The 23,387-nt window shown below is 47.7% G+C and overlaps 1 protein-coding gene across 9 annotated transcripts in view; it reads right to left on the bottom strand.

Moving 5' to 3' along the window:
- The window catches only part of LOC118366839 (LIM and senescent cell antigen-like-containing domain protein 1), a 52,098-nt gene that overhangs the window by 18,540 nt on the left and 10,171 nt on the right, over positions 1-23,387 (bottom strand). For 5 of the 9 annotated variants that reach the window (XM_052493460.1, XM_052493457.1, XM_052493455.1 and 2 more), the window contains 4 exons: positions 7,923-8,082; positions 4,066-4,132; positions 1,058-1,178; positions 151-300 (listed from right to left, as the gene is read on the bottom strand). In XM_052493460.1, coding sequence (XP_052349420.1) covers positions 151-300; positions 1,058-1,178; positions 4,066-4,132; positions 7,923-8,078 — 494 coding nt within the window. In that variant the 5' untranslated portion in view covers positions 8,079-8,082. Of the gene's footprint in view, positions 1-150; positions 301-1,057; positions 1,179-4,065; positions 4,133-7,922; positions 8,083-13,964; positions 14,416-23,387 lie in introns of those variants that run through there. The other 4 variants (XM_052493452.1, XM_052493451.1, XM_052493453.1 and 1 more) reach the window with 1 other exon arrangement.

The raw sequence follows: 23,387 nt of genomic DNA, 5'->3' as shown, positions 1-23,387 counted from the left end.
AAACCAAATACTTTTAGACTCAAGTAGTATTTTACTGGGTGACTTTCACTTTCACTTGAGTCATTTTCTATGTAGTTATCTTTACTTTTACTCAAGTATGACAATTGGGTAATTTTTTCACTACTGGTTGTTTCTATATTGCATGTGTACCCGCAGTTGTTGCAGTTGAAGTGGTCGGGGTGGTAGGGGTCGTTCTTGAACAGCAGCGGCTGCTCCTCGATGATGGCGTGGCACTTCTGACAGATGTACTTCCCCAGACCACGGGCCTTCTCACGGTTATGACACGGGCGACACAGGTGTCTGAGGGAGAGAGATACATGATAATAAAGAATGAGATCAGCCTGACCCAGAGGGAGAAATTATGTTGCTACATTCAGTGGTGTGTATTCATGGATATCAAGGGAAGCCAGGCTTCCTCAAAAAATGTACCAAGAAAAATAATTGTTTTTTTTGTCTCTCTGTGTTTCAAAATTATCCTTCAATTAATAAGAGACAATGTATCTGACCAGAGAAGGCATCTGAGCGAGCGAAACAGCGCCCATCTGTTTCTGTATGTGTAGGTCATCTATCTGATGCTGTCTGGTCCAAAAGAGTATGACATTGTTGCCACCCAAAGCACTGAATGCAAGGGAAGCCAGCGATCATTTCCAATCCAACCCACATGCATCACATACAACAGGTGTAGGTAGATCTTACCGTGAAATGTTCACTTACAAACCCTTAACCAACAATGCAGTTCAACAAATAGAGTTAAGAAAATATTCACTAAATAAACTAAAGCAAGAACAAAGTAACACAATAACGAGGGTATATACACTGGGCTATATACACTGGGCTATATACACTGGGCTATATACACTGGGCTATATACACTGGGCTATTCCCCAGTGATTACACCCATGCACCGCTACTGGCTACATTAAAACTGTTGTGGGGTGTAAACAGTGTTAGGGATTTCTCCTTGCTTTCTAAAAGCTATGAAGTGGAAAGGTTGCTGTCCCCTGGTGTTAGATCAGTAATGGCTGATCAATGATCCAGCCCAAGTCTCTGGACTGACCTGCCGGCGTTCTTGACGAAGCCCACGTCAGCCAGCACGGCCTGGCAGAGGTCACAGCAGAAACAGTCAGGGTGCCAACTGTTGTTCATCGCCTTGATCACACGACCAATGATAAACTCCCCTGGGAGGAGAAGGAAGTCAGGGACAACACACTGGCAACACTATAACATCCCCCGTGCACACACATATCCCCCCGTGCACACACATATCCACCTGTTAATGTTAGGGCCGGGACAATACCAGTATCGTAATAAACGTTAGTATGGTGGAAAATGTATTTAGGAAAACAGCCCTAATGTTGGAAACAAACAATTTTTACCCCAAGCTAACGCACACACTATTTTACATACAGCAGGCTTTTAAAATGACCAAAAGGTTTGGTCTGCTTTGTGTTGTCATTTTTGCCAAGTAAAAAAATATTGCGATACTGGTACCGTCCCGGCCCTAGTTCATTTAGACAGAAAAACAATAGGCGGTAGAAGTCTACACAGTTGTGTCTAGAGCTCAAGGTGAGGGAAGCAGGGTTAAAAGGAGACCAAACATGACCTTCACACAACACAAACGTGTGTAATACACACACACACACACACACACACACACACACACACACACACACACACACACACACACACACACACACACACACACACACACACACACACACACACACCTTGCTGGCCTTCTAGACAGAGTTCCTGTTCAGTGTCTGTGTTCTTTTGTCCATCTTAATCTTTTCTTTTTATTGGCCAGTCTGAGATATGGCTTTTTCTTTGCAACTCTGCCTAGAAGGCCAGCATCCCAGAGTCACCTCTTCACTGTTGACGCAGAGACTGGTGTTTTGCGGGTACTATTTAATGAAGCCGCCAGTTGAGGACCTGTGAGGTGTCTGTTTCTCAAACTCGACACTAATGTACTTGTCCTCTTTCTCAGTTGTGCACCGGGGCCTCAACTAGTCTATAGAAGGCCCGTTTATTGCTTCTTCTTTCTTTCAGCTGTGCTAACATAATTGCAAAAGGGTTTTCTAATGGTCAATTAGCCTTTTAAAATGATCAACTTGGATTAGCTAACACAACGTGCCATTGGAACACAGGAGTGATGGTTGCTGATAATGGACCTCTGTATGCCTATGTAGATATTACATAAAAACACTGCCGTTTCCAGCTACAATAGTCATTAACAACATTAACAATGTCTACACTGTATTTCTGATCAATTTGATATGATTTTAAATTGACAAAAAAAAAATGCTTTTCTTTCAAAAACAAGGACATTTCTAAGTGACCCCAAACTTTTGAACGGTAGTATATATAGTGGGGCAAAAAAGTATTTAGTCAGCCACCAATTGTGCAAATTCTCCCACTTAAAAAGATGAGAGAGGCCTGTAATTTTCATCATAGGTACACTTCAACTATGACAGACAAAATGAGAAGAAAAGAATCCAGAAAATCACATTGTAGGATTTTTTATTAATTTATTTGCAAATTATGGTGGAAAATAAGTATTTGGTCAATAACAAAAGTTTCTCAATACTTTGTTATATACCCTTTGTTGGCAATGACAGAGGTCAAATGTTTTCTCTAAGTCTTCACAAGGTTTTCACACACTGTTGCTGGTATTTTGACCCATTCCTCCATGCAGATCTCCGCTAGAGCAGTGATGTTTTGGGGCTGTTGCTGGGCAACACAGACAATCAACTCCCTCCAAAGATTTTCTATGGGGTTGAGATCTAGAGACTGGCTGGGCCACTCCAGGACCTTAAAATGCTTCTTACGAAGCCACTCCTTCGTTGCCCGGGCGGTGTGTTTGGGATCATTCTCATGCTGAAAGACCCAGCCACGTTTCATCTTCAATGCCCTTGCTGATGGAAGGAGGTTTTCACTCCATACATTCTTTCCTTTACATGGATCAGTCGTCCTGGTCCCTTTTTAAAAAAACAGCCCCAAAGCATGATGTTTCCACCCCCATGCTTCACAGTAGGTATGGTGTTCTTTGGATGCAACTCGGCATTCTTTGTCCTCCAAACACGACGAGTTGAGTTTTTACCAAAAAGTTCTACTTTGGTTTCATCTGACCATATGACATTCTCCCAATCTTCTTCTGGATCATCCAAATGCTCTCTAGCAAACTTCAGACGGGCCTGGACATGTACTGGCTTAAGCAGGGGGACACGTCTGGCACTGCAGGATTTGAGTCCCTGGCGGCGTAGTGTGTTACTGATGGTAGGCTTTGTTACTTTGGTCCCAGCTCTCTGCAGGTCATTCACTAGGTCCCCCGTGTGGTTCTGGGATTTTTGCTCACCGTTCTTGTGATCATTTTGACCCCACGGGGTGAGATCTTGCGTGGAGCCCCAGATCGAGGGAGATTATCAGTGCTCTTGTATGTCTTCCATTTCCTAATAATTGCTCCTACAGTTGATTTCTTCAAACCAAGCTGCTTTACTGTTGCAGATTCAGTCTTCCCAGCCTGGTGCAGGTCTACAATTTTGTTTCTGGTGTCCTTTGACTGCTCTTTGGTCTTGGCCATAGTGGAGTTTGGAGTGTGACTGTTTGAGGTTGTGGACAGGTGTCTTTTATACTGATAACAAGTTCAAACAGGTGCCATTAATACGAGTGGAGGACAGAGGAGCCTCTTAAAGAAGAAGTTACAGGTCTGTGAGAGTCAGAAATCTTGCTTGTTTGTAGGTGACCAAATACTTACTTTCCACCATCATTTGCAAATAAATTCATTAAAAATCCTACAATGTCATTTTCTAGATTTTTCCCCCTAATTTTGTCTGCCATAGTTGAAGTGTACCTATGATGAAAATTACAGGCCTCTCATCTTTTTAAGTGGGAGAACTTGCACAATTGGTGGCTGACTAAATACTTTTTTGCCCCACTGTATATTATTTTGTTTCATTCACACCTGCACTGTTGGAGCTTAAGAATTTCTACATTTGCAACCCTGTGCATGTGACTACATAACAATCTAATGGAATGCTGCTGTGTAGGTGCAGTTCCTGTACTCACCACATTGGTGACAGCAGGGAGCAAACAACATCTGGAAGTCGTGCTCGCAGTACTTCCTGCCCTCAAACTGCAAGAAAAAAGTTAGGTTCAATATACACTGCTCAAAAATAAATAAAGGGAACACTAAAATAACACATCCTAGATCTGAATTAATGAAATATTCTTATTAAATACTTTTTTCTTTACATAGTTGAATGTGCTGACAACAAAATCACACAAAAATTATCAATGGAAATCAAATTTATCAACACATGGAGGTCTGGATTTGGAGTCACACTCAAAATTAAAGTGGAAAAGCACACTACAGGCTGATCCAACTTTGATGTAATGTCCTTAAAACAAGTCCAAATGAGGCTCAGTAGTGTGTGTGGCCTCCACGTGCCTGTATGACCTCCCTACAACGCCTGGGCATGCTCCTGATGAGGTGGTGGATGGTCTCCTGAGGGATCTCCTCCCAGATCTGCACTAAAGCATCCGCCAACTCCTGGACAGTCTGTGGTGCATGGATGGAGCGAGACATGATGTCCCAGATGTGCTCAATTGGATTCAGGTCTGGGGAACGGGTGGGCCAGTCCATAGCATCAATGCCTTCCTCTTGCAGGAACTGCTGACAAACTCCAGCCACATGAGGTCTAGCATTGTCTTGCATTAGGAGGAACCCAGGGCCAACCGCACCACCATATGGTCTCACAAGGGGTCTGAGGATCTCATCTCGGTACCTTATGGCAGTCAGGCTACCTCTGGCGAGCACATGGAGGGCTGTGCGGCCCCCCAAAGAAATGCCACCCCACACCAAGACTGACCCACCACCAAACCGGTTATGCGGGTTGATGTTGTAGGCAGCAGAACGTTCTCCACGGCGTCTCCAGACTCTGTCACGTCTGTCACATGCTCAGTGTGAACCTGCTTTCATCTGTGAAGAGCACAGGGCGCCAGTGGCAAATTTGCCAATCTTGGTGTTCTCTGGCAAATGCCAAACATCCTGCACGGTGTTGGGCTGTAAGCACAACCCCCACCTGTGGACGTCGGGCCCTCATACCACCCTCATGGAGTCTGTTTGTGACCGTTTGAGCAGACACATGCACATTTGTGGCCTGCTGGAGGTCATTTTGCAGGGCTCTGGCAGTGCTACTCCTTGCACAAAGGCAGAGGTAGCGGTCCAGCCGCTGGGTTGTTGCCCTCCTACGGCCTCCTAAACGTGTCCTGATGTACTGGCCTGTCTCCTGGTAGCGCCTCCATGCTCTGGACACTACGCTGACAGACACAGCAAACCTTGTTACAGCTCGCATGTCCCCAGTCCACCTGGCCATGCTGCTGCTCCAGTTTCAACTGGCCTGGGCCCTAGGACCATGTCCCAGGACTACCTGACATGATGACTCCTTGCTGTCCCCAGTCCACCTGGCCATGCTGCTGCTCCAGTTTCAACTGTTCTGCCTTACTATTATTCAACCATGCTGGTCATTTATGAACATTTGAACATCTTGGCCACGTTCTGTTATAATCTCCACCCGGCACAGCCAGAAGAGGACTGGCCACCCCACATAGCCCGGTTCCTCTCTAGGTTTCTTCCTAGGTTTTGGCCTTTCTAGGGAGTTTTTCCTAGCCACCATGCTTTTACACCTGCATTGTTTGCTGTTTGGGGTTTTAGGCTGGGTTTCTGTACAGCACTTTGAGATATCAGCTGATGTACGAAGGGCTATATAAATAAATTTGATTTGATTTGATTTGATGTGCCATCCTGGATGAGCTGCACTACCTGAGCCACTTGTGTGGGTTGTAGACTCCGTCTCATGCTACCACTAGAGTGAAAGCACCACCAGTATTCAAAAGTGACCAAAACATCAGCCAGGAAGCATAGGAACTGAGAAGTGGTCTGTGGTACCACCTGCAGAACCACTCCTTTATTGGGGGTGTCTTGCTAATTGCCTATAATTTCCACCTGTTGTCTATTCCATTTGCACAACAGCATGTGACATTTATTGTAAATCAGTGTTGCTTCCTAAGTGGATGGTTTGATTTCACAGAAGTGTGATTGACTTGGAGTTACATTGTGTTGTTTAAGTGTTCCCTTTATTTTTTTGATCAGTGTAGTTTAGGTGTAGTCTGGATGGGCTGCCGGGAAAGCAACTGTTGTCTTACAGTCAGAAAATACATGAACATCTTATTTTAGTAGTCACAGTCTATGTATTTCTGGATCAATCAATACAGAACATAAGCATCAGAACCAGTCATTGATTAGAACATACGGTAGGCATAGATACACCTGTACCTCTACAGATCTGTCTGTGGCTTTGATCTCCCTTTCAGGGAAGAGCTCTGGGATCACTAGGGTCAGCTGGATGTGTCTGGCCTCCTGTCTATTCTGCTGGCCACTGACTAGCCAGACAAGCCTCTAATGGGCCAGTAATGCATTGGGCGGAGTGCTGTGAGTTCAATCCAGCTAATACACTATACCTAATATTGAATTTGTGACAGGAGGGAGGCTAATGCAATAATTGATCTCTAAGACAAGGGGCTTAAGGTTATTTCAGGCTGGGCAATGTATATGATGGGATGGGTGAGAGGGAGAGGTATAGAAGAAGAGAGGGGCTGATGGTGAGAGGGCAGAGACAGTATGATGGTGAGATGGAGCGAGGGTATGATGGTGAGAAGGAGAGAAGGTATGATGGTGAGAGGGAGAGAAGGGAGAGAGGGTGTGATGGTGAGAGGGAGAGAAGGGAAAGAGGGTATGATGGTGAGAGGGAGAGAAGGGAGAGAGGGTATGATGGTGAGAGGGTGAGAAGGGAAAGAGGGTATGATGGTGAGAGGGAGAGAAGGGAAAGAGGGTGTGATGGTGAGAGGGTGAGAAGGGAAAGAGGGTATGATGGTGAGAGGGTGAGAAGGGAAAGAGGGTATGATGGTGAGAGGGTGAGAAGGGAAAGAGGGTATGATGGTGAGAGGGTGAGAAGGGAAAGAGGGTATGATGGTGAGAGGGTATGATGGTGAGATGGAGCGAGGGTATGATGGTGAGAAGGAGAGAAGGTATGATGGTGAGAGGGAGAGAAGGGTGAGAAGGGTGAGGGTATGATGGTGAGAGGGAGAGAAGGTAAAGAGGGTATGATGGTGAGAGGGAGAGAAGGGAAAGAGGGTATGATGGTGAGAGGGAGAGAAGGGAGAGAGGGTATGATGGTGAGAGGGAGAGAAGGGAGAGAGGGTGTGATGGTGAGAGGGAGAGAAGGGGGTAAAGAGGGAGAAGGGAAAGAGGGTATATGATGGTGAGAGGGTGAGAAGGGAAAGGGAAAGGGGTATGATGGTGAGAGGGTGAGAAGGGAAAGAGGGTATGATGGTGAGAGGGTGAGAAGGGAAAAAGGGTATGATGGTGAGAGGGTGAGAAGGGAAAGAGGGTATGATGGTGAGAGGGTGAGAAGGGAAAGAGGGTATGATGGTGAGAGGGAGAGAAGGGAAAGAGGGTATGATGGTGAGAGGGAGAGAGGGTATGATGGTGAGAGGGAGAGAAGGGAAAAAGGGTATGATGGTGAGAGGGAGAGAAGGGAAAGAGGGTAAGAGGGAGAGAAGGTATGATGGTAAGAGGGAGAGAAGGGAAAGAGGGTAAGAGGGAGAGAAGGTATGATGGTGAGAGGGAGAGAAGGTATGATGGTGAGAGGGAGAGAAGGGAAAGAGCGTATGATGGTGAGAGGGAGAGAAGGGAAAGAGCGTATGATGGTGAGAGGGAGAGAGGGGAGAGAGGGTATGATGGTGAGAGGGAGAGAAGAGGGAGAGAAGGGAGAGAGGGTATGATGGTGAGAGGGAGAGAGGGTATGATGGTGAGAGGGAGAGAAGGGAAAGAGGGTGACAGGGGTAACGTAAGAGAATGTCACCTCATAGAAGAGACCTTCGGGGAACTGTTGGAAGCACTGAGCACAGACGAAGCATCCCTCATGGTACAGCTCCCCGTTGCTATTGACGATCTTCTCCGCCGGGGCAAAGCCACTCTTACAGCGCTCACACATCGCATTGGCCAGGGCATTGGCCATGTTGCTGAGAGAGGTGAGAAGGGGGGCGAGAGTTATCTTGAGTATCCCTTTTCTCTTTTCTAATAAAGGGAAAGAACAGGTAATTGAGTAAAGTCACAATGTAGAACCCTCTTGGCAAGGTTTTGTCAGCAGCCACACCACAGCTGAAGCACATCCATCACCCATCGTAGAATGTATGCACACATGACTGTAAGTCGCTTTGGATAAAAGCGTCAGCTAAATGGCATATATTATCGTACAGAAATAATAGTTTCTCTGACACAACACACCCAGCTAGAGGCTGTATTCAGAGTTTGGATATCAGGGTGGGGGAAATGAGTGAGCTGAGATCACACACATTCCTTCACACACACACATGGATTCTCAGGTCAGTTCCCACAGTAACCCCTGGTGTTTGTTGGTCCGTCTCTGCACACCATCGCTTCAGGCGAAGAAGGAAAAGCAGGACAATCTAGATGCTGTGTTTTGAGAAACAGGGAGATGCGCCCTCCCATGTGTCCTGAATTAACACATACTGTACCAACAGAGATGCACGCTGTATAGTCACGTGAGTGAGTGAGTAGCCCAATCAGAGCCAATATTGCACAAAGCCTGCCAAGGAACACCAGGTTCAAAAACTGTTTAAATTGGAACTTGCAACCATAGTGAAAGCTATGTGAGAGACTCTGTGTACAGTATGTGTGTGCAGGGAGGAGAGAGGAGAGAATTAGTTCAAATAAGGGCATCTCTCTCCATCTCAGAGTTACAGGGCAGCCTGTTACTCCTGGTCACACACAAACTCAAGCCCACGTTCATGTCACCAGACTTAATGGGTAAATTAGGGGGTTTTCAATGACAGCCAGGGAGTTGTCTCTCCAAACAGCCTGTTGTTATTAGTCAGACTGAACGAAATGAAAGGAGAGAGAGAGAGAGGGGCAGGAGGAGGAGGGGGGGCTGCTTTGTTTAAAAGGTCAGAATTCCAATGTGTGTCCAGGAGAAACACATGCTCACACAAGAACGCAACCCCCCCCCCCACTACATGACCAAAAGTATGTGGACACCTGCTTGTTGAACATCTCATTCCAGAATCATGGGCATTAAAATGGAGTCGAAAAGTGGAAATCAATCCCAGAACAACAGCAAAGGACCTTGTGAAGATGCTGGAGGACACAGGTACAAAAGTATCTATATCCACAGTAAAACGAGTCCTATATCGACATAAGCTGAAAGGCCGCTCAGCAAGGAAGAAGCCACTGCTCCAAAACCGCCATAAAAAAGCCAGACTATGGTTTATACTTCCAAAGTTGTGGCAAGTTGTGGCGAGGACAACAATGTCAAGGTATTGGAGTGGCCATCACACAGCCCTGACCTCAATCCGATAGAACATTTGTGGGCAGAACTGAAAAAGTGTGTGCGAGCAAGGAGGCCTACAAACCTGACTCAGTTACACCAGCTCTGTCAGGAGGAATGGGCCAAAATTCACCCAACTTATTGGGGGAAGCTTGTGGAAGGCTACCCGAAATGTTTGACCCAAGTTAAACAATTTAAAGGCAATACACTCAATTAGTATTTGGTAGCATGTAAACTTCTAACCCACTGGGAATGTGATGAAAGAAATAAAAGCTGAACAAAATAATTCTCTACTATTATTCTGACATTTCATTCTTAAAATAAAGTGGTGATCCTAACTGACCTAAGACAGGGAATTTTTACTAGGATTAAATTTAATGAATTGTGAAACAGAGTTTGAATGTATTTGGCTAAGGTGTATGTAAACTTCCGACTTCAACTGTAGATGTTGGAACACTCCTGTGGGGACTTGCTTCCATTCAGCCACAATAGGTTGGGTCCAGATGCTGGGAGGTTAGGCCTGGCTCCCACTTGTCACTCCAATTAATTCCAAAGGTGTTCGATGGGGTTGAGTTCAGGGCTCTGTGCAGGCCAGTCAAGTTCTTCCACACCAATCTCGACAAATAATTTCTGTATTGACCTCGCTCTGTGCACGGGGACATTATCATGCTGAAACAGGAAAGGGCCTTCTCCAAACTGTTGCCACAAAGTTGGAAGCACAGAATCATCTAGAATGTCATTGTATGCTGTAGTGTTAAGATTTCCCTCCAGTGGAACTAAGGGGCCTAGCCCGAACCATGAAAAACAGCCCCAGACCATTATTTATCCTCCACCAAACTTTACAGTTGGCGCTATGCATTGGGGCAGGTAACGCTCTCCTGGCATCAGCCAAACCCAGATTCTTCCGTCGGACTGCCAGATGGTGAAGCGAGATTCATCACTCCAGAGAACACGTTTCCACTGCTCCAGAGTCCAATGGTGGTGAGCTTTACACCACTCCAGCTGACACTTGGCATTGCGCATGGTGATCTTAGGCTTGTGTGCGGCTTCTCGGGCCATGGAAACCCATTTCATGAAGCTCCCGACAAACAGTTATTGTGCTAGTTCCAGAGGCAGTTTGGAACTCGGTAGTGAGTGTTGCAACCGAGGACAGACTATTTATACGCGCAACGCAGTTCAGCACTCGGCGGTCCCGTTCTGTGAGCTTTGTGTGGCCTACCACTTTGCAGCTAGACGTTTCCTCTTCACAATAACAGTACTTACAGTTGACCGGGGCAGCTTTAGCAGGGCAGACATTTTGGAAAGATTGTCACATTGTCAGAAAGGTTAGGAACTTTGAAAGTTACTGAGCTCTTCAATAAACCGGTCAGCAACGGGTATGGCTGAAATAGCAGAATTCACTCATTTTAAGGGGTGTCCACATACTTTTGATATACATGCAACATGTAAAGTGATGCACAGAGATATTTGAATGTACAGAGATACCGTGACGAGATCCTGAGGCCCATTGTCGTGCCATTCATACGCCGCCATCACCTCGTGTTTCAGCATGATAATGCACGGCCCCATGTCGCAAGGATCTGTACACAATTCCTGGAAGCTGAAAATGTCCCAGTTCTTCCATGGCCTGCATACTCACCAGACATGTCAAACATTGAGCATGTTTGGGATGCTCTGGATTGACGTGTACGACAACGTGTTGCGGTTCACACCAATATCCAGCAACTTCACACATCCATCGAAGAGAAGTGGGCCTGATCAACTCTATGCAAAGGAGATATGTCACGCTGCATGAGGCAAATGGTGGTCACAACAGATACTGACTGGTTTTCTGATCCACGCCCCTACATTGTTTTTAAGGTATCTGTGACCAACAGATGGCAGGGCAGCCTAGTGGTTCGAGTGTTGGACTAGTAACCGGAAGGTTGCAAGTTCAAACCCCCGAGATGACAAGGTACAAATCTGTCGTTCTGCCCCTGAACAGGCAGTTAACCCACTGTTCCTAGGCCGTCATTGAAAATAAGAATTTGTTCTTAACTGACTTGCCTAGTTAAATAAAGAAAATAATAATAATAATATTTGTATTCCCAGTCATGTGAAATCCATAGATTAGGGCCTAATGAATTTCAATTGACTGATTTCCTTATATGAACTGTAACTTTGAAGTTGTTACGTTTCTATTTTGTTCAGTGTATATGGCACTGCTCTCCCCTCAGAGAGACACCTGACCTTCTTTCTCTCAATCTTGTGTCTTTCTTCCTCCCGCTCTCATCATATAGTAACTGTATATCCTACAGCAGGATCAACACTACAGTAACTCACTACATTCCAGAGCACACAGAACGTATTGTCACAAGATGTGGAATCAATGCAGACTTTCAGTCAAGCTATTCTACAGCTATCATCACACTGTCTGATGTAATGTATGTAGGTATGGGGCCATACTGTCAGGACCCTGACGTGACATCAGACAGAAGGAGTCAGACTCCCTGTTCTGGCCCTGCTGGAAGGAAGTGACAAAAGCCTCAAGCATTTCCCCATAGACAGAACGACTATTCAGTTGTTTCCAACTACTTGGTAAATACTTCATGATACTAACTTAGTGAGTTTGTGTCACAGGGAGAGAGAGAGAGGGAGACAGAGCAGTATCATGATGTTTCACCCCCCCCCACCCACCCGTTGTCTCTAGTGCTCATGTTTATAAAATGACCAGGTTGTCATCACACATCAGAGGGTGACAAGTCAGAGCTTCTGTTTGATTAGCCATACTAGTGTATTTAATGGCTATTCTGTCCCAATGGTTGAAAGATACTGTATGGTCTGTGCTGGAGTATCTGAGGCATCGAAGGTTCAGACTTCGCCTCCCCATATAAGTCAAAGCCTCAAACTGAGACCCTCACTTCCTTATAGACTTGCTAATGATTAGCATTCCAGACATATTCGCTGACTTAAGCTTGTTTGAAATGTGAAACATTTTCACTGATAATATACTTTTAATGCCGACAGCATTACCCCCAATGGCCAACATTATCTGAGTAACCCCCATTCTCACTATTCACAGGGGCACAACATAAAAAAGCTCACATATATTTAGCCTGCCCTCATCCCCTAGATCCCTTCCTTTCACACACACAGACGAATGCACGCACACACTGACACATAGTTATCATGCCTTCCGGCATATTTCACTTTGCATAACAAACTCCCCCAACATTAAAATAGCACAGGGTCTCTGAGCCACTGTCTACTACCTCACCATGGTACCATGACCTGGAGCATGAAACCAGCCAACTGTGTGTTCATGTCAAATAACACTTTAGAGAATTCAGATCATCAAACTGTTCATTAGACTGCTGGAATACCAGAATTATTCACTTCCTAATACCAGAATTGTTCCTAATCATCAAACTGTTCCTAATACCAGAATTATTCACTTCCTAATACCAGAATTGTTCCTAATCATCAAACTGTTCCCAATACCAGAATTATTCTCATTCCTAACATTTCTAATACGCTTTCACAAAGGTCAATGACAGTTAATTGTGATAACCTTAAACCATAAATAAACTGAGTGGGTTTAATCCCAAAATAATGTATCCTAGTCAGATGTTATCACTGAATCACTATATCCTGTTACACACCTCCTCCCCAGTGTGTAACATGTATCCTAGTCAGATGTTATCACTGAATCACTATATCCTGTTACACACCTCCTCCCCAGTGTGTAACATGTATCCTAGTCAGATGTTATCACTGAATCACTATATCCTGTTACACACCTCCTCCCCAGTGTGTAACATGTATCCTAGTCAGATGTTATCACTGAATCACTATATCCTGTTACACACCTCCTCCCCAGTGTGTAACATGTATCCTAGTCAGATGTTATCACTGAATCACTATATCCTGTTACACACCTCCTCCCCAGTGTGTAACATGTATCCTAGTCAGATGTTATCACTGAATCACTATATCCTGTTACACACCTCCTCCCCAGTGTGTAACATGTATCCTAGTCAGATGTTATCACTGAATCACTATATCCTGTTACACACCTCCTCCCCAGTGTGTAACATGTATCCTAGTCAGATGTTATCACTGAATCACTATATCCTGTTACACACCTCCTCCCCAGTGTGTAACATGTATCCTAGTCAGATGTTATCACTGAATCACTATATCCTGTTACACACCTCCTCCCCAGTGTGTAACATGTATCCTAGTCAGATGTTATCACTGAATCACTATATCCTGTTACACACCTCCTCTCCTCCCCAGTGTGTAACATGTATCCTAGTCAGATGTTATCACTGAATCACTATATCCTGTTAACACAGTCAGATGTTATCACTGAATCACTATATCCTGTTACACACCTCCTCCCCAGTGTGTAACATGTATCCTAGTCAGATGTTATCACTGAATCACTATATCCTGTTACACACCTCCTCCCCAGTGTGTAACATGTATCCTAGTCAGATGTTATCACTGAATCACTACATCCTGTTACACACCTCCTCCCCAGTGTGTAACATGTATCCTGGCTTCAGGACTTACAAACGTGCGTAGAAGTCACAGAATTCCTTGTAGACTTTGACATCGCTTCGTCTCCTCTGAGACTTGGAGACAGGCAGCTCTGCCTCCCCACTGTTGGCATGACGATGACCGTTAACAGTGTGGGGTTCAGGGTCCGCCCCATTCTCCGGGATGGTGGGTGGCAGTGGCCGACACTGGACCTGAACCTCCATAAGACGACTCGGTAGTCCAAATACTAGTTAGTACACGCTCCCAGTCCAAGACACCCTGCCCCAGGCCTATTCTTCAAATACAGGCTCTTTCCCAAACACTCCCAGAACAATCCAATCCAAAGGGCAGGATTACTAATCCAGAGAGTCTGAGCAGCACTGAGACTGAGACTGACTGACCTGACTTCACACAGATCCCTGATCTAACTCCCTCTTTTTCTCTCCCTTGCTCACACTCTCTCATTCCCTTTCACCCTCCCTCAACTCTCTCACTAACACACCCTGTCTCTAGATACTCTCTCTCTTGCCCTACCTCTCTGTGTCACCCTTCCTCCCTCCCTCTCTCCGTTAAGGGGTGTATCTTTCAAACTAAGAGCTCATCCAGCCAGTGGACTAGAGCAGACAGAGGTGACTGGACACACACAGTGAAGGGGAGGCTTCACGAGGTGCCTGTCAGCTCTATCTAAAAGGGGGCAGTGTATGAGTTGATGTATGAATTTATATTATTAAGTGTTTATCCTTTATTCCACTGCTGAGTTGCTAAATTGGTATCATAATCAATTTTTCATCATCCTACAGTTATATGCATACTTTCATCATGACATGGATTTGTAATAAATATCCCTCAACGTTCGCATGAGAAAACATGGTCCTGCAATTCCTTTCATTGACACTGTCCACACAATGGCCGGTCGTAACACACACATTCTCTCTGTACATTGTCACCTATAGAGATACGTTGTGATTTCACAGTTCCAGGAGAGATACAGGTGGTTTGGCTCACCACATGGATCCGAGTCAGAAACGCTACAGGCGGAGTTGAGAAACTCAGTGTTTTGCTCAAGGGAGATGAGTTCTGTCATATGAAAACATTATGAACAGATAAAAGTAATCTCTGCCATTTCTAATCTAGTCAATAAACACTTGTAAAAATGTCAAGTATTATTGTTATTATTATTATCTGCTCTATGCCATCAGAGTGATTAATAGTTGTTTATGTGGCTAAATTCATCACATCTTACAGCTGACTGCCCTCCTTAAATGAATGACACTCCTACACCACCAAAAGATCAGGGGAGTAAATCTACTGGAGACACTATTCATCCTCTGTAAGAAAAACTATAAGTCCAGCTGAAAACCTCTTCAATGACTTTAAAACCAAGGCAGTGTCCCAGCTCCAAATCTCAATGCTGTGTGTAGTATGCCTGTGTCACTTTAGCATGGAGCACTGTGGACATGTGCTTTAGCATGGAGCACTGTGGACATGTGCTTTAGCATGGAGCACTGTGGACATGTGCTTTAGCATGGAGCACTGTGGACATGTGCTTTAGCATGGAGCACTGTGGACATGTGCTTTAGCATGGAGCACTGTGGACATGTGCTTTAGCATGGAGCACTGTGGACATGTGCTTTAGCATGGAGCACTGTGGACATGTGCTTTAGCATGGAGCACTGTGGACATGTGTCTCTCCACAAAGTGTCAGACCATAAACCAGGAGGGCATTCCTCTCTGCTATTCAAATCTTCTGCGTGTTTCCATTATTCTACAAATAGATGCCCGGGAAAGTCTCATCTCCAAACCAGGTTCTGGCAGCTGACACGCCAGCCCCAGTGTAATGTGGGGGGCCAGCTTTACCTCCTCCTGTCCCTGGTGACAGCGGCTGGTGTGTGACTTACTGCTAGCAGGTTCAGACTCATACACAACATGGGTCCTTCTATTCTCACCACTGATCCAGATAAAGAATGGATTAAAATGGTCATAGGAAACAGACTGGAAACTACTGGTGTTGACTGACAGGACAATGGGACAGAGGGTGGGACCAAAACAGGAAACATTAAGCTGCCACCCTGATTACAGCATACGGATTATACTGAGGAGAGGACTAGAGAGGAGTGTTTCCATGTGGTCATGTCTCCGTCATTCAGGCCCTAGCCTATTCCTGAAAACACAGTTTACATTCCACAACAAGTGAAGCGTCTCTCTCGCTGACTGTTTCTTGAGAGGGAGAGACAGAAAGATGGTGAGAGGAAAATGAGAGAGAGAAAAGGGACAGAGAGAGAAAGCCTCCAGTGGGCCAAATCACTGCATTTCCCATGAAGCCTATATGGGGCGGCAGGGTAGCCTAGTGGTGGACTAGTAACCGGAAGGTTACAAGTTCAAATCCCCGAGCTGACAAGGTACAAATCTGTCGTTCTGCCCCTGAACAGGCAGTTAACCCACTGTTCCTAGGCCGTCATTGTTCTTAACTGACTTCCTTAGTTAAATAAAGGTAAAAAATAAATAAACAAAATGAGGAGCCGGGAGCCCAAATGGAGGTTTATTATTAGAGAGAGAGGTTGTTATGAGTTGCAGGGGGGGTTGTGATCGTAGATCGTAGACGCCAGATCCACTCTACTAAAGCTGTTCACAGGCTGTAGATCCTGTCAGAACTGGAGCTTAGATTTACATGATATCTCTCCCTGAGAGGAAGAAGGCTCTTATGTCTGGAACAGAGTGAATGGAACGGCATCCAACACATGGAAACCATTGATACCATTCCACTAATTCCACTCCAGTCATTACCACAAGCACGTCCTCCACAATTAAAGGTACCACCAACCTCCTGTGGTGTGCAGGGCCTGTAGTACAGCCTCTTCTGAGGCAATAGGGGAGAGTAAACAAATACAGCATCTGACTGACATACATCCAGACTGGGAGAGTGTGTGTGAGTGTTAACGTGTAAGTGAGCCAAGATGTGTGTTCACTTGATATCAGTGTGGGTGTGTGTGTGTGGCCTCACCAGTAGCATTCAATTAATGAGGCCACCCAGAGGGGCTAGGGCCTAAAAATGTCCTCAGCAACTGTCACCAGCAGACAGGGTGGCTCTGGAGTGCATTCTCTGCATTGGGACATAGCTTTGCAGGACTCTAAAGAGATGCCATGGTAACAGAATGATGATGAGACTCAAATTCTTCACTTTAAAAAGGTGAGAGCAAACAAAAAACAATGATTTTTTTTAACGCATACAACTCTATGCACCAGGACGACTTTCAAAAATGTCCACTGAAAATTTTACAAAACAAATATGCTTGAAGAACAGTGCCTAACCCTCTAACAAACCAACTAAATGTCCTGAATCCTGACCTGAGATCCATGCACATTACTTATCTGAGAGAAACCCTGCCCCCTGGGGGTCTGCAGTACAGAGAGAAACCCTGCCCCCTGGGGGTCTGGAGTACAGAGAGAAACCCTGCCACCTGGGGGTCTGGAGTACAGAGAGAAACCCTGCCACCTGGGGGTCTGGAGTACAGAGAAAAACCCTGCCCCCTGGGGGTCTGGAGTACAGAGAGAAACCCTGCCACCTGGGGGTCTGGAGTACAGAGAGAAACCCTGCCACCTGGGGGCCTGGAGTACAGAGAGAAACCCTGCCACCTGGGGGTCTGGAGTACAGAGAGAACCCCTGCCACCTGGGGGTCTGGAGTACAGAGAGAAACCCTGCCACCTGGGGGTCTGCAGTACAGAGAGAAACCCTGCCCCCTGGGGGTCTGCAGTACAGAGAGAAACCCTGCCCCCTGGGGTCTGCAGTACAGAGAGAACCCCTGCCCCCTGGGGGTCTGCAGTACAGAGAGAACCCCTGCCCCCTGGGGGTCTGCAGTACAGAGAGAAACCCTGCCCCCTGGGGGTCTGAAGTACAGAGAGAAACCCTGCAACCTGGGGGTCTGCAGTACAGAGAGAAACCCTGCAACCTGGGGGTCTGGAGTACAGAGAGAAACCCTGCCACCAGGGGGTCTGGAGTACAGAGAGAAACCCTGCCACCTGGGTCTGAAGTACAGAGAGAAACCCTGCCCCCAGGGGGTCTGGAGTACAGAGAGAAACCCTGCCCCCTGGGGTCTGCAGTACAGAGAGAACCCCTGCCCCCTGGGGGTCTGCAGTACAGAGAGAAACCCTGCCCCTGGGGATCTGCAGTACAGAGAGAACCCCTGCCCCCTGGGGGTCTGAAGTACAGAGAGAAACCCTGCCCCTGGGGTCTGCAGTACAGAGAGAAACCCTGCCCCTGGGGGTCTGAAGTACAGAGAGAAACCCTGCCACCTGGGTCTGAAGTACAGAGAGAAACCCTGCCCCCTGGGGGTCTGAAGTACAGAGAGAAACCCTGCCCCCTGGGGTCTGCAGTACAGAGAGAACCCCTGCCCCCTGGGGGTCTGCAGTACAGAGAGAAACCCTGCCCCCTGGGGATCTGCAGTACAGAGAGAACCCCTGCCCCCTGGGGGTCTGCAGTACAGAGAGAACCCCTGCCCCCTGGGGGTCTGGAGTACAGAGAGAAACCCTGCCACCTGGGGGTCTGCAGTACAGAGAGAAACCCTGCCCCCTGGGGTCTGCAGTACAGAGAGAAACCCTGCCCCCTGGGGGTCTGGAGTACAGAGATAAACCCTGCCACCTGGGGGTCTGGAGTACAGAGAGAAACCCTGCCACCTGGGGGTCTGGAGTACAGAGAAAAACCCTGCCCCCTGGGGGTCTGGAGTACAGAGAGAAACCCTGCCACCTGGGGGTCTGGAGTACAGAGAGAAACCCTGCCACCTGGGGGCCTGGAGTACAGAGAGAACCCCTGCCACCTGGGGGTCTGGAGTACAGAGAGAACCCCTGCCACCTGGGGGTCTGGAGTACAGAGAGAAACCCTGCCACCTGGGGGTCTGGAGTACAGAGAGAAACCCTGCCACCTGGGGGTCTGGAGTACAGAGAGAAACCCTGCCACCTGGGGGTCTGGAGTACAGAGAGAAACCCTGCCACCTGGGGGTCTGGAGTACAGAGAGAAACCCTGCCACCTGGGGGTCTGGAGTACAGAGAGAAACCCTGCCACCTGGGGGTCTGCAGTACAGAGAGAAACCCTGCCCCCTAGGGGTCTGAAGTACAGAGAGAAACCCTGCCCCCTGGGGGTCTGCAGTACAGAGAGAAACCCTGCCCCCTGGGGGTCTGCAGTACAGAGAGAAACCCTGCCCCCTGGGGGTCTGCAGTACAGAGAGAAACCCTGCCCCCTGGGGTCTGCAGTACAGAGAGAACCCCTGCCCCCTGGGGGTCTGCAGTACAGAGAGAAACCCTGCCCCCCGGGGATCTGCAGTACAGAGAGAACCCCTGCCCCCTGGGGGTCTGCAGTACAGAGGGAACCCCTGCCCCCTGGGGGTCTGCAGTACAGAGAGAAACCCTGCCCCCTGGGGGTCTGAAGTACAGAGAGAAACCCTGCCCCCTGGGGGTCTGCAGTACAGAGAGAAACCCTGCAACATGGGGGTCTGCAGTACAGAGAGAAACCCTGCCACCTGGGGGTCTGAAGTACAGAGAGAAACCCTGCCCCCTGGGGGTCTGGAGTACAGAGAGAAACCCTGCCACCAGGGGGTCTGGAGTACAGAGAGAAACCCTGCCACCTGGGTCTGAAGTACAGAGAGAAACCCTGCCACCTGGGTCTGAAGTACAGAGAGAAACCCTGCCACCTGGGGGTCTGCAGTACAGAGAGAAACCCTGCCCCCTGGGGTCTGCAGTACAGAGAGAAACCCTGCCCCCTGGGGTCTGCAGTACAGAGAGAAACCCTTCCCCCTGGGGGTCTGCAGTACAGAGAGAACCCCTGCCCCCTGGGGGTCTGCAGTACAGAGAAAAACCCTGCCCCCTGGGGGTCTGAAGTACAGAGATAAACCCTGCCACCTGGGGGTCTGGAGTACAGAGAGAAACCCTGCCACCTGGGGGTCTGGAGTACAGAGAGAAACCCTGCCACCTGGGGGTCTGGAGTACAGAGAGAAACCCTGCCACCTGGGGGTCTGGAGTACAGAGAGAAACCCTGCCACCTGGGGGCCTGGAGTACAGAGAGAACCCCTGCCACCTGGGGGTCTGGAGTACAGAGAGAACCCCTGCCACCTGGGGGTCTGGAGTACAGAGAGAAACCCTGCCACCTGGGGGTCTGGAGTACAGAGAGAAACCCTGCCACCTGGGGGTCTGGAGTACAGAGAGAAACCCTGCCACCTGGGGGTCTGGAGTACAGAGAGAAACCCTGCCACCTGGGGGTCTGGAGTACAGAGAGAAACCCTGCCACCTGGGGGTCTGAGTACAGAGAGAAACCCTGCCACCTGGGGGTCTGCAGTACAGAGAGAAACCCTGCCCCTAGGGGTCTGAAGTACAGAGAGAAACCCTGCCCCCTGGGGTCTGCAGTACAGAGAGAAACCCTGCCCCCTGGGGGTCTGCAGTACAGAGAGAAACCCTGCCCCCTGGGGGTCTGCAGTACAGAGAAAAGCCCTGCCCCCTGGGGTCTGCAGTACAGAGAGAACCCCTGCCCCTGGGGGTCTGCAGTACAGAGAGAAACCCTGCCCCCCGGGGATCTGCAGTACAGAGAGAACCCCTGCCCCTGGGGGTCTGCAGTACAGAGGGAACCCCTGCCCCCTGGGGGTCTGCAGTACAGAGAGAAACCCTGCCCCCTGGGGGTCTGAAGTACAGAGAGAAACCCTGCCCCCTGGGGGTCTGCAGTACAGAGAGAAACCCTGCAACATGGGGGTCTGCAGTACAGAGAGAAACCCTGCCACCTGGGGGTCTGAAGTACAGAGAGAAACCCTGCCCCCTGGGGGTCTGGAGTACAGAGAGAAACCCTGCCACCAGGGGGTCTGGAGTACAGAGAGAAACCCTGCCACCTGGGTCTGAAGTACAGAGAGAAACCCTGCCACCTGGGTCTGAAGTACAGAGAGAAACCCTGCCACCTGGGGGTCTGCAGTACAGAGAGAAACCCTGCCCCCTGGGGTCTGCAGTACAGAGAGAAACCCTGCCCCCTGGGGTCTGCAGTACAGAGAGAAACCCTTCCCCCTGGGGGTCTGCAGTACAGAGAGAACCCCTGCCCCCTGGGGGTCTGCAGTACAGAGAAAAACCCTGCCACCTGGGGGTCTGAAGTACAGAGAGAAACCCTGCCCCCTGGGGGTCTGAAGTACAGAGAGAAACCCTGCCCCCTGGGGGTCTGAAGTACAGAGAGAAACCCTGCCACCTGGGGGTCTGGAGTACAGAGAGAAACCCTGCCACCTGGGTCTGAAGTACAGAGAGAAACCCTGCCACCTGGGGGTCTGCAGTACAGAGAGAAACCCTGCCCCCTGGGGGTCTGAAGTACAGAGAGAAACCCTGCCCCCTGGGGGTCTGCAGTACAGAGAGAAACCCTGCCCCCTGGGGGTCTGAAGTACAGAGAGAAACCCTGCCCCCTGGGGGTCTGAAGTACAGAGAGAAACCCTGCCACCTGGGGGTCTGGAGTACAGAGAGAAACCCTGCCACCTGGGGGTCTGGAGTACAGAGAGATGACAAGAAACATTACAGGATGCAGTGGTTTAGACTGCACTGTGAGAAAATGCATCTTGTTGTGGTGATGATGATGGAGAAAAGCAGCTTTAGATGCATTTAACATCAATACAGAGAAAATACAATAATACAACCATCTGATAATGCCAAAGGAAGAATTTGCTGTGACCGAATAGGGACAGTCTGATCTTACAGCCAATATAAACATTTCTCCTCTGGGCTATATAAACTAACCCAAGCTGTGGATACATGATGAATAACAGTTTAGACAGAGGCTTAGTTAGGTATTTTGAAGGGGAAGGTATTACAAACAGTCTCTCTGGGGTTAGTTTGTCAATTTCTAGAGTAAATACTCTGATTGCCAACGTAACACAGGATCACACACAGCACTGGTAGGACGAATAAAGGAACTACATTATTTTACAGATGTGTTGTCAGACAGGCATGGTATTACGAAGTCACACTAAATAGCAGTGTAAATCACTATGGCGATGGTATTTCCTGTTGGTGAGAAATTGGTGCAACAGCACAGCTGCAAGGTTTCATTGCTCAACCAGAATACTCCACACCTGGGTCAGGGCCAGAGACAGGGTTATGCCATACCTTCAAACACACTCTCTGGCAACACCAGGCCAGGCCATCCAAACCACCCTAGCCACAGATCTCCCAAGGCCCCCTACCCAGTCGGCCCGGGCCACCTTACAAACCCTGGCTCCCAAGGAATCCTCTAATTATTTCTAAAACCAAAAGTTATTGTTTAGTTGCGATAGCCATACTGTAAACAACTGTAACTGTGTACTTTGCCCTCCCTGCCAGAGGCGAACGTTGAGTTTGACAGGTATGTTTCCTAGACAAAGCTGAGGCAGTTATGTCTAAGCGAGGGCTCCGTACACAGATGAGACTGGAGCTACAGGTTAATAAGGCTGCTAGCACTAAGGAGAACGATAACGAAACAAACCCCTCTCCTGGCTGTGTCAACAGTAGACATGGTAGGGGAGAGTGGGGTAAGTTGAGCAATATTTTTTACATTAAGCATCACTTCATCAAGAGAAATATAGTATTCTTTCTAACAAAAATATCTACATATATTCCAGGATGTTGTGTATCCATGGAAATAATCAGAATTCATGTAAACATTTCTAAAAACATAGCTTGTCCAAAAAAAAGTGGTCTCTGGCACATGTTACCCCGGATATGGGTAAGTTAAGCCACATACATATTTCTGTACTGAATTACAGTTGAAGTAAGAAGTTTACATACAACCACTCCACAGGTTTCTTGTTAACAAACTATAGTTTTGGCAAGTCGGTTAGGACATCTACTTTGTGCATGACACAAGTCATTTTTCCAACAATTGTTTAGAGACAGATTATTTCACTGTATCACAATTCTAGTGGGTCAGACGTTTACATACACTAAGTTGTCTGTGCCTTTAAACAGCTTGGAAAATTCCAGAAAATTATGTCATGGCTTCATAAGCTTCTGATGGGCTAATTGACATCATTTCAGTCAGTTGGAGGTGTACTTGTAGATGTATTTCACAGCCTACCTTCAAACTCAGTGCCTCTTTGCTTGACATCATGGGAAAATCAAAAGAAAATCAGCCAAGACCCCCACAAGTCTGGTTCATCCTTGGGAGCAATTTCCAAAGCCACGAAGGCACCACGTTCATCTGTACAACACAATAGTACGCAAGTATAAACAACATGGGACCACGCAGCCGTCATACCGCTCAGGAAGGAGACACATTCTGTCTCCTAGAGATGAACAACATGGGACCACGCAGCCGTCATACCGCTCAGGAAGGAGACGCGTTCTGTCTCCTAGAGATGAACACACTTTGGTGCGAAAAGTCAATCCCAGAAGAACAGTAAAGGACCTTGTGAAGATGCTGGAGGAAACAGGTACAAAAGTATCTATACCCACAGTAAAACGAGTCATATATCA

Source organism: Oncorhynchus keta, chromosome 34, assembly GCF_023373465.1.
Source record: "Oncorhynchus keta strain PuntledgeMale-10-30-2019 chromosome 34, Oket_V2, whole genome shotgun sequence".
Lineage (NCBI taxonomy): Eukaryota > Metazoa > Chordata > Actinopteri > Salmoniformes > Salmonidae > Oncorhynchus > Oncorhynchus keta.
The sequence above is the reverse complement of the archived record's forward strand: the minus strand, read 5'-3'. Positions and strand labels throughout refer to the sequence as shown.